Genomic DNA, 12,937 nt, shown 5'->3' with positions numbered 1-12,937 from the left:
CACTAAAGCTGAGGACATAAAATTGGCATTAAAAATCCATACTACATCTCTGCAAGGTGGTGCATTATACTCACCAAATGGATAAACATTCCAAAAACTAGTTCCTTTACGTGTTTACAATTACTTGTTATTTTATATGGAAGGAGTAAAACCTTGTCCTTTTCAAAATAGCTCAACAAAATCCTACTAATGTTCTAAGTCAAATCTCAAAATGGATATTGGATCTACAACTCTCACCATTAACAATAGAACCTATAGGCCCCCAACAAGAATCGGCCATAAATTGTAGACAACATAGACCCATTCTTTGTATGAATTACACTAAACATCCTATGTTGTTGTGTGCAGGGATATATAACAAATAGGTAGGCAATGCAAGATGGAGCATGTATCACATCTAGTATTATAGGTCTGGAAGAGTAGCTAATGCAGATTCAGTGGAGGCAATCTTGGTAGCAATCCAAAACGGGTTGTGCAAAGCAAAAAACACTACATCTAAAAAATCAAGGAAATATGGAACAACAACCCAGATATTTTGACACTTTTGCCTAGACCCGCTAAACCTTGGCCGATTAGTAATTTAGTAATAGTGGCTAAAGCAACAAAATAAACCAATTACTCTATGTTTAATTCCCCCCATGCTCCAATATATTTATGTTAGTTAAGCCAAGGATTCGTCTAACAATTACCCAATCAGTTGTAGAGTCCGGATCTGTGACCCCGTCGGGGAGCACATCCCGGACGGCTTACCACCACAAAAAACAGGGGGGGCCAGGGGTGGTGATGGGAGGGTTTTTTTTTTTTTTTTTTTTAATGATCCGGATTCTCAGTTGTAAGTTGTAACTATTACTTTTGCTTTCTCCAAAAAAAAAAAAAAAACCCTTCTTGGCTGACAAAATCCAAATGTGTACGTGTGAGGGGATGAGAAGAAAAATAGTTGACAGAGTAGTACTGGAGCTCGCTCGCTCACGTGTGGGCTAGCGACGCGTCTGTTAGTTTTATTTTATTAGAAAATAAAGATCGTTTAATTATTAAACGGAACACGGTGAGAAAGAAAAGCGGAGTCAAATACGACAAAAAGGGGTTGATTATTTATATTTTCCACTTTTTTTTTCTCCTACATCGCCGAGTTTTACTAATTACTCGCCTCAGATTCTCATAGGATTCCTTGCCGCCATTTTTCTCTTTTTCTATTTTAGCCCTTTTTCGTTTCAGGACGGATGAGCCGCGAATCACACATTTGTCTTATATTAAACCCAAAGTGGGCCCGACATACAAATGAATATTTATTTATTTATTTATTTTAAACTAGCCATTGCCTTTTCAAATTATGCTTGAATATATTTTTTAAGTATTTCAAAGAAAAAAAGGAATTTATTTATTTATTTATTTAAAAAAATTGTTTGCTGAGAGGAGGGAGAGAAAAGGAGAGGGAAAGAGACGTACACGTGATTGGTTGATGTTTTTGGAGGGAATCGTAGGAGGGTTGTTTGGGCAGCGAGAATAGATGATTAGGAGTTAGGACAGTCAATCACACCCACGTTGGCCATGTACGGCGGCCAAACACTCTCGAAATCGAGGAGGTAAAAAGAAAATGAAAATGAAATGGGTCCATGAAATCCGTGCCCTGCCTTCCTAACGTCACCACCAACACCAACACCAACACCAACACAAAACCCTACTAGGGTTTTAGCTTTATTATTTTCTTCTCCTATTCGTCAATAGTGTTTCCACTGGATTTTCTCTCTCTCTCTCTCTCTAAAAAGGGTTTAGTGCCAGTGGTGGGGTCATCCATTATTTCCACTCATGTGTCTGCCTACAGGAGGGAAAAAAAGAGTTCCACTTTTCTTACAAACCCTCAAAACGTGGTTGATGACCTAGCATGACCCTTCCTTCTATTGCATGGACCAATGAGGAGTTTTGGCGGGAAAAGCAACCATTGGCGAGATTCCTTTTGAATTCTTACATTGGGAAAGGAGGAGAGTGCCAGGGTAGGAGGGCTATTACTTGGTTCTTGTGCTCTTGCTCTTCTCTTCCACTAAACAAAGAAAAAAAGCCCTAGTTTTGAGGCAAATATGGGGATGGGCAAAGGTATTATTTGCTAAACCTAGGTTTAGACTTGAGACTTGAGAGAGAGAGAGAGAGAGAGAGTATCTGTGTGTTAAAAAAAAGAATAATATGGTTTAGGAATTAAAAAATTGAAGAAAAAATTATATAAGTGAATTTGAAGCCAAGTTCTTACATATAATTCAATACCTACCTTTCCTTTTGAGCATTGTGTTTATCCTTGACCTTGTTCATCCTGTACTTTAAATGCCCAAGACAGTTATGTTTGTCATATCAGTCGTCAGATTGAGATTTCGACCAGATCCTGATTCGACAGCCGGCAGTATCGTCCTCGCCAAAGGTCTGAAGCATTCTTAGGAACAGAATAAAAGATTCTAATTTGATGGATATAGATGGTTGAAATATTCAAAAGTGATTAAAATTCTTATTGGACATTTGGCTCTAAAGTGAGTATATGGTATTCAATGGTTCATCATTATAAAAGATTTACACAAAATTCTCTAACATTTAAAATAGTTAAGGAATACTTCGTAAGAATCAATGGTATTGGTCATGGAATAAATGATTGTAATCTACCAAACTAAGAAGGTCAAGTTTACTACCCTTTAGTATTTTTAGTTCTTTATATACATTGAGTGATATTGCTATGAGCCTAATAAATTGTATGACTTCAACAAAGTCATTCACTATTCAATTGTTGTACTCCCATGTAGAAGATTTGGTTAGAAAAGTCAATAAAATCCATGTAGAAGTCAATTCATCAAATGGCTCAAATTAAAAGTTGTTTGCAACCCATCAAATTTTCATTAATAGTAATTAACAATAAGGTAGTTGTATTCCAACTCAATTGGTTATAGAATTGGCGAAAAAGCTTGGATTATGCGCATTAAATGCGTAGGATCATCAAGCCGAAATTTTGGTCGAGATTTCGATCTCAACCGTTGAATTTCGACGGTTGAGATCGAAATTTCAACCGAAATTCGATCCCACTGCCCAAAGTGAATGGCTTGATGGTCTTGCGCATTTATTGCGCAGGACCCAAGCAAGGTACTAGAATTGGAGCCACATAGGCTGGTATCATCTCTCTACTTTTCATACTGCCATTTTAAACTTACTCATGTTCATTGAATCTAAAGAAAAGCAATCCTCTATGCTAAAGACTTCCAACAAACATGTATCGAAGCTACTTCTTAACTAGCTATGATATGATCATCCCGTTCTTTGTTGAAAGAAGGAAATTTATAAGAGTTTTTTTCAAGGCGCCTCCTTAAGTGGGGTCTAAATTCTTGAATGTCTCCTTATATGCAATTCATATCACGATGCTCTCCTTGCCATAAAACAAAATATCAAGTTACCCCTCTTGATGGTCAAGCCTTTTGACCGTCATGTAAGGGTTGGAAAAGATGATATTTCCCCTCTGCGTGCATAAAGACCTAAATGCCCCTCTATAAAATTGCATTTTAAACCCAACCCTAGATGGACCCATCTTCTTTCCTTCCCTTGCCAGCAATCACCACCACCCCCGGCCTTGGCAATAAAACCTAGAATAAAATGGACACCGATTACGATTCCGAACTCCGAAGGGAGTCCTCCGGCCTTCGCCTTCGCAACTCTTCCATACACCATTAATCATTACATAACAGGACATATCAAGATAGTAGAGAAGGGCATAAATCAAATGAAAGCGACTAAAAAGTCAATCAAAAGGCTGCTCCAAAGTAATCTTTTGTTGATTCTTTGTCTCAGTGACACTTCAAATGGATGAAGCAAACCAAAGAGACGAAGAGAGAGAGGGCGGTGGTTGCCAATAGGGGAGGGGCGATGGTGATTGTTGGCATGGTAAGGGAAGAAGACGGTTAAGGGTTGGGATTAGAGGGCAATTTTACAGAGGGGCATTAGGTCTTCATACACACAGAGGGATAATGTCGTCTTTCCAACCCTCACTTGACAATCAAAAGGCTTGACTGTCAAGAGAGATAACTTGATATTTTACTTTATAGTATGGAGGACGCTGTTGATATTAATTGCATATAAGGATGCAATCAAGAATTCCGCCCCTACTTAAGAGAGGTGCACTTTGATAAAAACTCAATTTATCATTAACCACAAGTACTGAGATAGGAGTAGCTTTTGCCATATAAACAAACCAACTTGATTCTTTGTAATTAAAATTTCTTATTTCTTGTGAATTTCAATAATCCTCTCTTGTAATTTCATTATATGACACATTTGCTTTATACCCTTATAGCTATTGCATTCAAAATGATGTATATCAAATCCACAAGGGCTCTCTAATTTTTGTTTTTCAATAACTTGTATGAGAATAGAAATTTATCATTCTCTTTACAATGAAATTCTTTTCTATGAAAGAAAAAAAAATCGATTCTCAATTCTTTGAACTATGAAAAATGAGTGCTCCTCTAGCTTGTAAGTAAAGCCTTGTGAGAGAAAGAGTGATAATGTGTATTAAAAATTTTCAAATAGAAGTAATTGCATCCACTCATAATTTCTTAGCACCAAAATGAAAGAATCAACTCAGAATTATTAGTGGTGAGAAAAGGAAAGGATTCTCATAAACAAAATTCATGGGATCTATGATGTCCATTTTATTGTTAGGTAATTGTTTGGAAGTGATTTGAAATCTAATTCTATTTGTCAATCCAACACTGATAACATGATTGACATTTTCTAAAAAGCAGTGCCATTAATTTCCTGATGAATAGTCAACCGGTTCATCTTCCATTTCCTTATTTTCAGCTTCAAGAGTTCATAACCAAAAAAAAAAAAAACCTTAAAAGAGTCCATTAATGGGTTTCTCCATTCCAAATTTCTATGCAAATTTGGTCTGTATGAACTTTTGAATATATGAAACCCAAAACTAATTGGTCTTAACCTATCAATGTTGGCCATGTGTTACTATTATACTCATTGGTGTATTCTTGGATATCATGAGTTTGGTTGAAACCATAGTGATACGGAATGATATGCACCAGTCGGGTATAACCCGAATGGTGGGCCGTCATAAAACGGGTTACCCCGCCCTATCTGATGACGTATCGGGTCCCGCTGTGGGGCTCCCTTGCGGTTGTCGGGGGTGCCGTCTTCTTCCGGCGTCGTCGCCCATATAGCATCCCTTGTTTGGGTCCTTTGAATGGGCTCGCGGGGCTGTCGCTCCCCTGCCAACTTCCACCGTGGGTCCCCGCCTTTCCGTCTCCCCTCCGGTGTCCTCCTTTGGCTTCTTGTGTGCTTTTGCCGGCCTCTTTGTTCATCTCTCTTTGCCTGGGGGCGGTTGCCCGGCCACCGCCGGCCCGCATCTCCTTTCTTGGGGACTCTCGTCCCGGTGGGGGGGCTCGCGGTCCGGCATCGTCCGCTCCTGAAAAATCTCATGAAATCTTTCTAATATTCCACTTTCGTTTTGATTTCTTAGTTTGAAAAATATATGGAAGTGATAAAACGGTTTGTCCATCTAACACTGAAAATTATATGATCTACATCGTTTAAGGGGAAGGTCATTGCACAATGGTTGGTGGACCATGATTGCAAACAAACGTCAAAGTATTGAAACAGACTCTTAGTAAAAAAACCTGTTGGGAACAAAGCTACGTAGAAAAATCGCCCCATAGACTTTGCTCGAACCCATTACCACACGCATGTAACAAGGTTGTAGGTTATGGAAGTCGCTACACAGAAAAATCGCCCTTGTAATCTATTTGAACCCATTGCTACACGCATGCAACAAGGCCTTAAGTACTCAAAGTCAAAGCTAAAGCGTGTGAGTTCAGGCCCCTCTAGAGTCTGAATCACCTCCCACTTGGGGAGAGGTATGTGCTTCCCTAATGCTTCTCCACCACCAAATAAGGGTGTGGTTTATGTGGGATCTATTGAAGGTCTCACTTTATATTCATTTAATTATAATTCAGAGATGTGATGGAGAAACATCAGGGGAGCACATACTCCTCCCTTGATGGGGAGGTGATCCGAGACTCATCTCTCTATGCATGAACGTTCTATGATAAAGTGATGCACCTATTGTCTCTCTCTCTCTTGCAAACATAGTCAATCATCTCTTGCAAATTTTCATCTCCATAGATTAGCGGAGGAAAAAATAGATTTTTGGTTGTCAATCTTTTAGATTTTTTCTTTTTACTTTATTTACTTATAACATTGGCCTGGACTACAAAAGTGGGCCTTTGTTCACACCCGGTGCTTGAGAGGCACTCGTTCTTGTCCGAAAACAAGAGAAAGTCTTTCTTGGGATGCTGCAAGCACGGTAAAACATTTTGACAAATTCGGTGGGTAGCGAAATAAAATTAAAAAAAAAAAAAAAAAAAAAAAAGCAAAAACAATGTTTGCCAAAAATCGGCGATTTTCCTGCAAAATAGTGAAATACAAGTGAAAATCTTAGAAACTTAAAAAAAATAAAGATCTAGTCGCCCGGAATCACTGAATTTTTTCCTGGTAAGCCACCTCCTTCCCTTTACTTTCTATGAGATATCTGAGAGCATCACTCCAATAATGGAGAAGCTAACCCTGCTGCTACAATGATTACCCTTCCCTGAAGAATCTAGGTGGGTAAGCCATACATTAACTCATTATTGGGAGTGAATGAAATCATTTGTTGCCGTTGCTGATGCAATTGGTCGTAGTATTCCTGTTGCAGGAGTGGAGAATTGAACAAAGGTAATGGAAGTGTTGTCTAATGTTGTTGAAGGTACCAAAGTACCTCAAAGGATTGAGAACTATCAAAGGCAAAAGGAAAAACAAACCTTGAAGATGGGGAATTGAGAGTTGAAGTCTTCCCAATAGTGAAACAAGATGAAGAAGAAGAAGAACTTGGGACATGGGTTCCCTGGTACATGATTGAAGCAAAGGAATCACCATTTAGTATTGGGACCTAACACTCTGGGCTTCGAACCTTCTTGTGATTTTTGGATGTTAGACTCATCTGGAATTAGAATGAAAAAAAATGACTTGACGTTTAGCCTTTCTAGCCGCACACTTGGTAGAAGAATTAATGATAATGTTTGCCTTAGTATCTTATCATTTTCTTCAAAGAATTTTGGACGAATTTCACCAGATATGTCGAGAGATTTCGCCGATTCGTAGGTTTCAGCAGCTGGCAAAAGGCGAAATCTCGCCAAGATGTTGCACATTGATCGCAAGATGGATCACCATCCTGATTCCGTGAGTGGTGTTTCTACTACAATTCGTTTCCAAAAACATGTTTTCTACCACTATGGTGACAATGGATGCTATAAGGGCCTGTTTGGTTACGCGAATACAGAGATTTGAAATCTCTGGATTCACAAATGGGAGATTTCCGTTTGGTTGTGTGAACCGATTCATGAAACTAGGATCACATTTTCCTACGTGACGGGAAGGTAGGGGAAACTAGAGTTTCACCCACCTATCAAGCGTTAAGTTTGAACCTAATTCAATAAATGTTTTTTAGGTAAATCTGATTTCCTCCAAATTCAACTCCCGTTTTTCCCTGCTCTGGTTTGGTCGAGTTTGTCTCTATTTTGATCTTGCTCGTATCAACGCCCTAATAAAATGGTGATTCCAGTATACCATCATCAATGTTAAATGTTTTAATTGCTTCATGAAAGTTCAATGTTTGCAATGAAATGCCCATGTTTCTAGTTGCTTTGGTTCAACACATGAAGTTCCACCATCGACAATATTGTTGGATTCAAAACATGAAGTTACATTGCCGACAAATACCAATGGAAGTTACCAGTGGTCAATTGGAAGTTGTTGATGGTGAGTTGATTGCACAACTGCCAGTGTTCTAGGTGGTAAGTATCGCATAGCTGCCAGTAGTTCTAAAAATGCATGCCATAGTTTCAGCAATACTATGTTATTATAATGTATCTTTGTTTTTCCTACTTGCCACGTGTAATTTTTTCTTTATTCCGAGGAAAAACAACTTCACTGACTCCCTAGCTCAAATGGTCCTATCAGTGCCGTGTTTGATGGTTTGGCCTATTTCTACTCCATGATTAGCGAGTTTGATATAACTCTACCATGTATTTTTTACAGTTTATTAATATATATTTTATTTTCACCCAAAATAAAAGAACGGTTTAGTTTGATTACATTTTTACCCTCACCCCTATCCAGTGATTATACTGGATTTACAAGGGTATATCTGACATATAAAAAATTACAAAAATATCGCGAGAAATTGAACGTAGAAAAACCACCGACCTAAACCTATCCCATCTATAGGTACAAATACAGACCTCCTTCCATTTCCCTCCCTCTGCCGTTTGATATCTAACGACCAAACTAACCCAAACCCCTCTCTCTCTCTCTCTTCCACCTGGGTTTCGATCTCACTCTCTCTTACTCTGCTTCTCCACCTGGGTTCTCTTCTCCTTACCCTGTGCAACTCTACCATTTCATAATCTTTGCTCTTGCGTCTTCTATGAAAGCTTTGTAACTTGAAGAGAAGGTTTGATGGGGAAGTATATGAGGAAAGCGAAAATCTCGGGCGAAGTAGCGGTCATGGAAGTAGCGCAGTCGTCTCTTGGGGTTAGGACCAGAGCCAAAACCCTAGCTTTACAGAGACTTGAGAAATCGATGGCATCCACGGTGAACTCTGGGGGTTCTTATTTACAGCTGCGAAGTCGAAGGCTTGAGAAGCCTCCACTGCTTGCGGCGAGCAACCATGAATCGAAGAAACAGCAAAAGCTATCTCCATCTCCGACAGAGAAAGTTATCGCCGAAACTAGCTCAAGCCCTAACCCTAACTCTCGAACAAGTCACAGGTTAGTAGTGGATTCTGGGTATTCATGTTCGGTTGCTTCCGTGAGTTGCTTCAAGAATGAAAATGAGTTCTCGACAAAGGAGGGAACTCCTGTCGCAGCTGTCGCAGTCGAAGAGGTATCTCCAGAAAGTAAAAACGATGTTGGTATAGAGGCTTCATTTGGAGAGAATGTTTTGGAGAGCGATGAAAGAGGAAGGTGGGTATTTCCTTATTTCTATGTTACAGAAATCGTTAGCTATTTACTCTTGTTTTGGGCTGCGTTTTTCTTAGAATTTGGAAGATGAGTCTCTTCTCAATCTCTGCTTATGTCCGTCCAAGTGGCATCTGGTTCCCTCCATGCCAACTGCTTGTTCTAGGGTTCAAGGAAGAATATCGTCGGCGGTTTCTTTATTCTTTTCTGGACCCTTTCTTAGTTGTGATTTCAGGCTTGATCATAGGAGGACATGCTTTATTTATCTGCTTCTTTAATTAATTTTTGTTCATTTTCGCTTTCAAATTTTGCTGCCAGGTCTTTCTTTTTGTTTCTTTGCAAATGAGGAGATTTTATGTTTGTAGTTTATGTTCTTCGTTCTGCTTTTTAGATTCTTTCGTATTCTTTTTTATGATTGGTAATACCAAGGAGCTCTAAAGCTGCAGTGCTCGATAGGGGATACTTCAACTTGAAAAGGAGGTTTCTTTGGCTGTTTGTACTCTCTGCTGCTCAAAAGAACCCACTTTATTTAGGGGTTATTTGCTAAGTTGGCTGAAAGTGTTTCCCCCTTCCTCTTTTCTCTTTTCCTAACTTTCACCTTTCGCCTTTCCGTATTCTTTCCTTTACTTGATTATAGTTTTTCTTGATGTTGAAGTTCCTTATGTGGCATGTCTCTGAAACGGCTCAGTGAAGAGAACAGCTCTGTATGAAAATTACTGAATATTTGTTTTTGCCTCAAGTAAATCCAATTATTTTTGTTACTTGGGAAGCATGCTTGCATATTACTTGTAAAATTGTTTTTTGAATCCTTTGTAACCTCGTAACTGGATCACGGAAAGCCCCACTCCTCTGAAAAATATTTAATCCTTATATTTGTATGTGTCCTGGTTCTTGTATTACTGGGTTAGTGCCGAGTTTGGTAGCATTTGTGTTCGTCCGCTTCATCTTATGTATGTCTTAGGACTTAAGATTTCTGATTTTATTTATTCATTTTTTTACTTTGCTTCTGTTTCTGTAGAGGGGTTTTTTTTTTTTTTTATTTTTTACAGCTGTGCTGAATCTCTTGGGCTTGAAGGTTGAAACTTATAATGATGAAAATTTTGTTCGTTCTCATTGGGAGGTAGGAGTTGGATTTAGTGTGGTATTGTTGGTTTGTATATAAGCAGACTAGGGACATTATACATATATATTTCTTGTTATTGTTGTTGCAGGTTGCAACATAATTCTTGGAGGGTTTATTCTTGTTGCTGTTTTTGTTTATGTAGATGTTGGTCTTTATCTGAAATTGTCATTGTTGGCTCTTGTAATCATGCTTTTTCTAATTATCCTTGTAATTCTTGGAGTGTTTATTCTTATTGCTGTTTTAGTTTTTGTTTGTGTAGTTATTGGTCTTTTTTCTGAAATTGTCATTGTTGGCTCGTGTAATCATGCTTTTTCTAATTATCCATGTTAACTTTTAGTTTCTTGTGATCTGATTGTGTTTGTTTTGGTACTCAGGAGCACAAGGGAAACCACACCTTGTAGTTTAATCAGAAATTCAGACACTATAGGTACTCCTGGTTCTACTACCAGACCTACCACCTCGTCTGCAGCAAATCGAAGAGTACGCAATGAGGTGAGGAGAAACATCCCAACATCATATGAGATGGAGGAGTTCTTTGCAAGTGTAGAACAACAGCAACAGAGGCGGTTCAGCAACAAGTATCAACTCATTTCTCAGGCTGTTTCATTGTATTTGATAAATCCACTGTTCATATGTTGGTTCATTGTCCTCTGCTTTGACACCAAAATTTCCCCTTTTGGTTTGCCTATGTTTGTGCAGATACAATTTCGACCCAGTGAATGATATGCCTCTTCCTGGACGATATGAATGGGTGCAAGTGGAACCATAAGTTGGGATTGGTGGTTCGATGGGCTACCATTTCTTGCAGCTTCTCGATCAAATCTCATGCAGATGGGATTTTTGAAGCAGTAGGGGATGGGGTTGATCATTGATATTCTCCAACCGTTGCATGCTTTGTAAAAAGAGGAAGAGTAGACAAGTGCATCTGTGTAGCCTGATGTTGTGTAACATAACAGAGCTGATGAGTTCCCTAACAAGATATAAATCCCGAGTCCTTTTGTTAAACAGATCATTTGGACGGGAGGGGGAATAGGTAGGTTTTAGGTTTCTCTTAGGTAGTTTCTGGCGCAAGTGGTACAGGAAATTACCAGATTATTTTGTTCCCCTTCCGTTTTACTTTGTGTATACCGGTAGTGATGGAACCTGATCAAAACTCTCTCGGAATAAACATGACTTTTTTTCCCATATGTTTTGTCTTCGCAATTTTCTTCTATGTTCAACTATTTTATTATAGGTTGGTGATGGCCCAGTAACGAGGCTGAGATTGGTTTCGTTTTCTTTGAACTTCTCTCTCAGTTTCAGTTTTTAGGCCTTGAAAGATGGGAGTGACACATCATGTTATTCAAAGGAGCGGACAATTTCTGGTACCTGCTTTTTATGTTTTTTTGTGGGTCGAATCCTGTGCCTTGATCAGAGAACTGTAGGGTCGTGTGTGTTGTGGAATGCTTGAGTTGGATTTGACGAATCTTACGAGTTTGATCTGATGTTTTCTATTGGCACGGGTTTCTTGAATATGTGGTGGGAGGTAAGAATCTTCTATGGTAGTTTCTGCAAGTGGGCATTGTTTCATTGATTATGTTAGACCATTGCAAGTAAAATAGCCCTTCACATGTGACTGTACTGTTCTCTGTTTTCTCTTATCGTCAATTCTGAACGCCTGTGAACTTGGATTCTGTTCTGTTGAGAAATGAGCACATCTTTTTTCTCTTTCTTTTGGTGGTCAACACAGTATTTATGTTATTGGCCACTTGGTGTTTGGCGGTGAGTCATTAAACTTGGACTTAAGTGCTGCAGCAGTGAACAATGTCAAGCACAGACTTTTGTCTCCTGATGGAGGTTAACAATGGGATTGTGCTCCGTTAATGGATCTCTGTGATTGTGTGGACCACTATTGAGGAAGAAACAGGATTATCTTGCACCACGACTCCATTAAGGGCACTGTAAACAAAGTAATAAGCACATATTTTCAGAAATTGGAAATAGCTGAACTTTTAAGGTGGATTAATGTGAATTTCGGATAACACCCTCTGTAATTGTTCATAAATGCTTTGAATGGTTAATTTTCATAAGATGTACTTCTTCTCTTCTACTTCCTTTATCAAATAAGATAATTGAAAATTTGTGGAACTAATCTCTTATTCCTAGTTGTCTGGATTCAACAGTGAATTTCTATTGGTGTTTGATCATTTTGGTATCTTTTGTGATTTTTGATATGGTGGATGGTTCGGGAGATTGTCACAATCAAGTTCATATCCTTGTTTTCCCTTTGCGGGTTCCATGGAAGACACAAGCATCTACATGGGAATGGTATCTTTCGATGCTTTCCTAATTTGTGCAAAAGATTGGCTTCAATGATTAATGGTCTACTCTGTTCTGTGACCTCTGTCCTTGCAATGGATGGCCTAAAACCTCCTAGTAGTAGGACACCTAACCCTTGCAGAGTGTGTCTCAGATTTGCAATAAGAAGAAGGGAACTCAGTATCCCTGTATTTCATGATGGCTACTGGGAACTATGATGTAGTTGAGTGTTCCTTGGGTATGGTTCATAAACCCTAGACTTTCCTTCCCAACAATAGCACATCCCTAACATATGGGAAAAGTCATGAGCATACTTAGTAGGGTGTTCCTTCCTTCCCCTATATTTATTGGTAATTTCCTTCCCTAAGAAATGTCTCTTTGGTGTGGTTGGGTCAGACTATGACAACCTGCATCCTAAAGTTGCCTCAGGTCTATTTCATGACCTAGATCGGACAATGAAATTGATGATGGGGATGGGTTTCCATAG

At 38.9% G+C, this 12,937-nt stretch overlaps 1 protein-coding gene across 1 annotated transcript; it reads left to right on the top strand.

The window, feature by feature from the left end:
• Positions 1-8,338: 8,338 nt before the first annotated feature.
• LOC149009779 (cyclin-dependent kinase inhibitor 5-like) lies at positions 8,339-12,937 on the top strand. The gene is made up of 3 exons (XM_089164053.1): positions 8,339-9,035; positions 10,527-10,730; positions 10,852-12,937. Exons 1-3 carry the CDS (start codon positions 8,530-8,532, stop codon positions 10,919-10,921), a joined length of 780 nt encoding a protein of 259 aa, XP_089020179.1. The 5' UTR covers positions 8,339-8,529; the 3' UTR covers positions 10,922-12,937.

This window comes from Hakea prostrata, chromosome 7 (assembly GCF_041222555.1).
Source record: "Hakea prostrata isolate BN-2017 chromosome 7, UWA_Hpros_2, whole genome shotgun sequence".
Taxonomy (NCBI): Eukaryota; Viridiplantae; Streptophyta; class Magnoliopsida; order Proteales; family Proteaceae; genus Hakea; species Hakea prostrata.
This window is presented reverse-complemented; position numbering and strand designations above follow the sequence as displayed.

What these genes read in the sequence shown, in the direction of transcription:
- LOC149009779 (XM_089164053.1), top strand. Translation starts at nt 8,530, where the DNA reads ATGGGGAAGTATATGAGGAAAGCGAAAATCTCGGGCGAAGTAGCGGTC. An exon ending in GAGAGCGATGAAAGAGGAAG is followed by an intron (nt 9,036 to 10,526) that starts GTGGGTATTTCC and finishes TTTGGTACTCAG; the next exon opens with GAGCACAAGGGAAACCACAC. An exon ending in CAGAGGCGGTTCAGCAACAA is followed by an intron (nt 10,731 to 10,851) that starts GTATCAACTCAT and finishes ATGTTTGTGCAG; the next exon opens with ATACAATTTCGACCCAGTGA.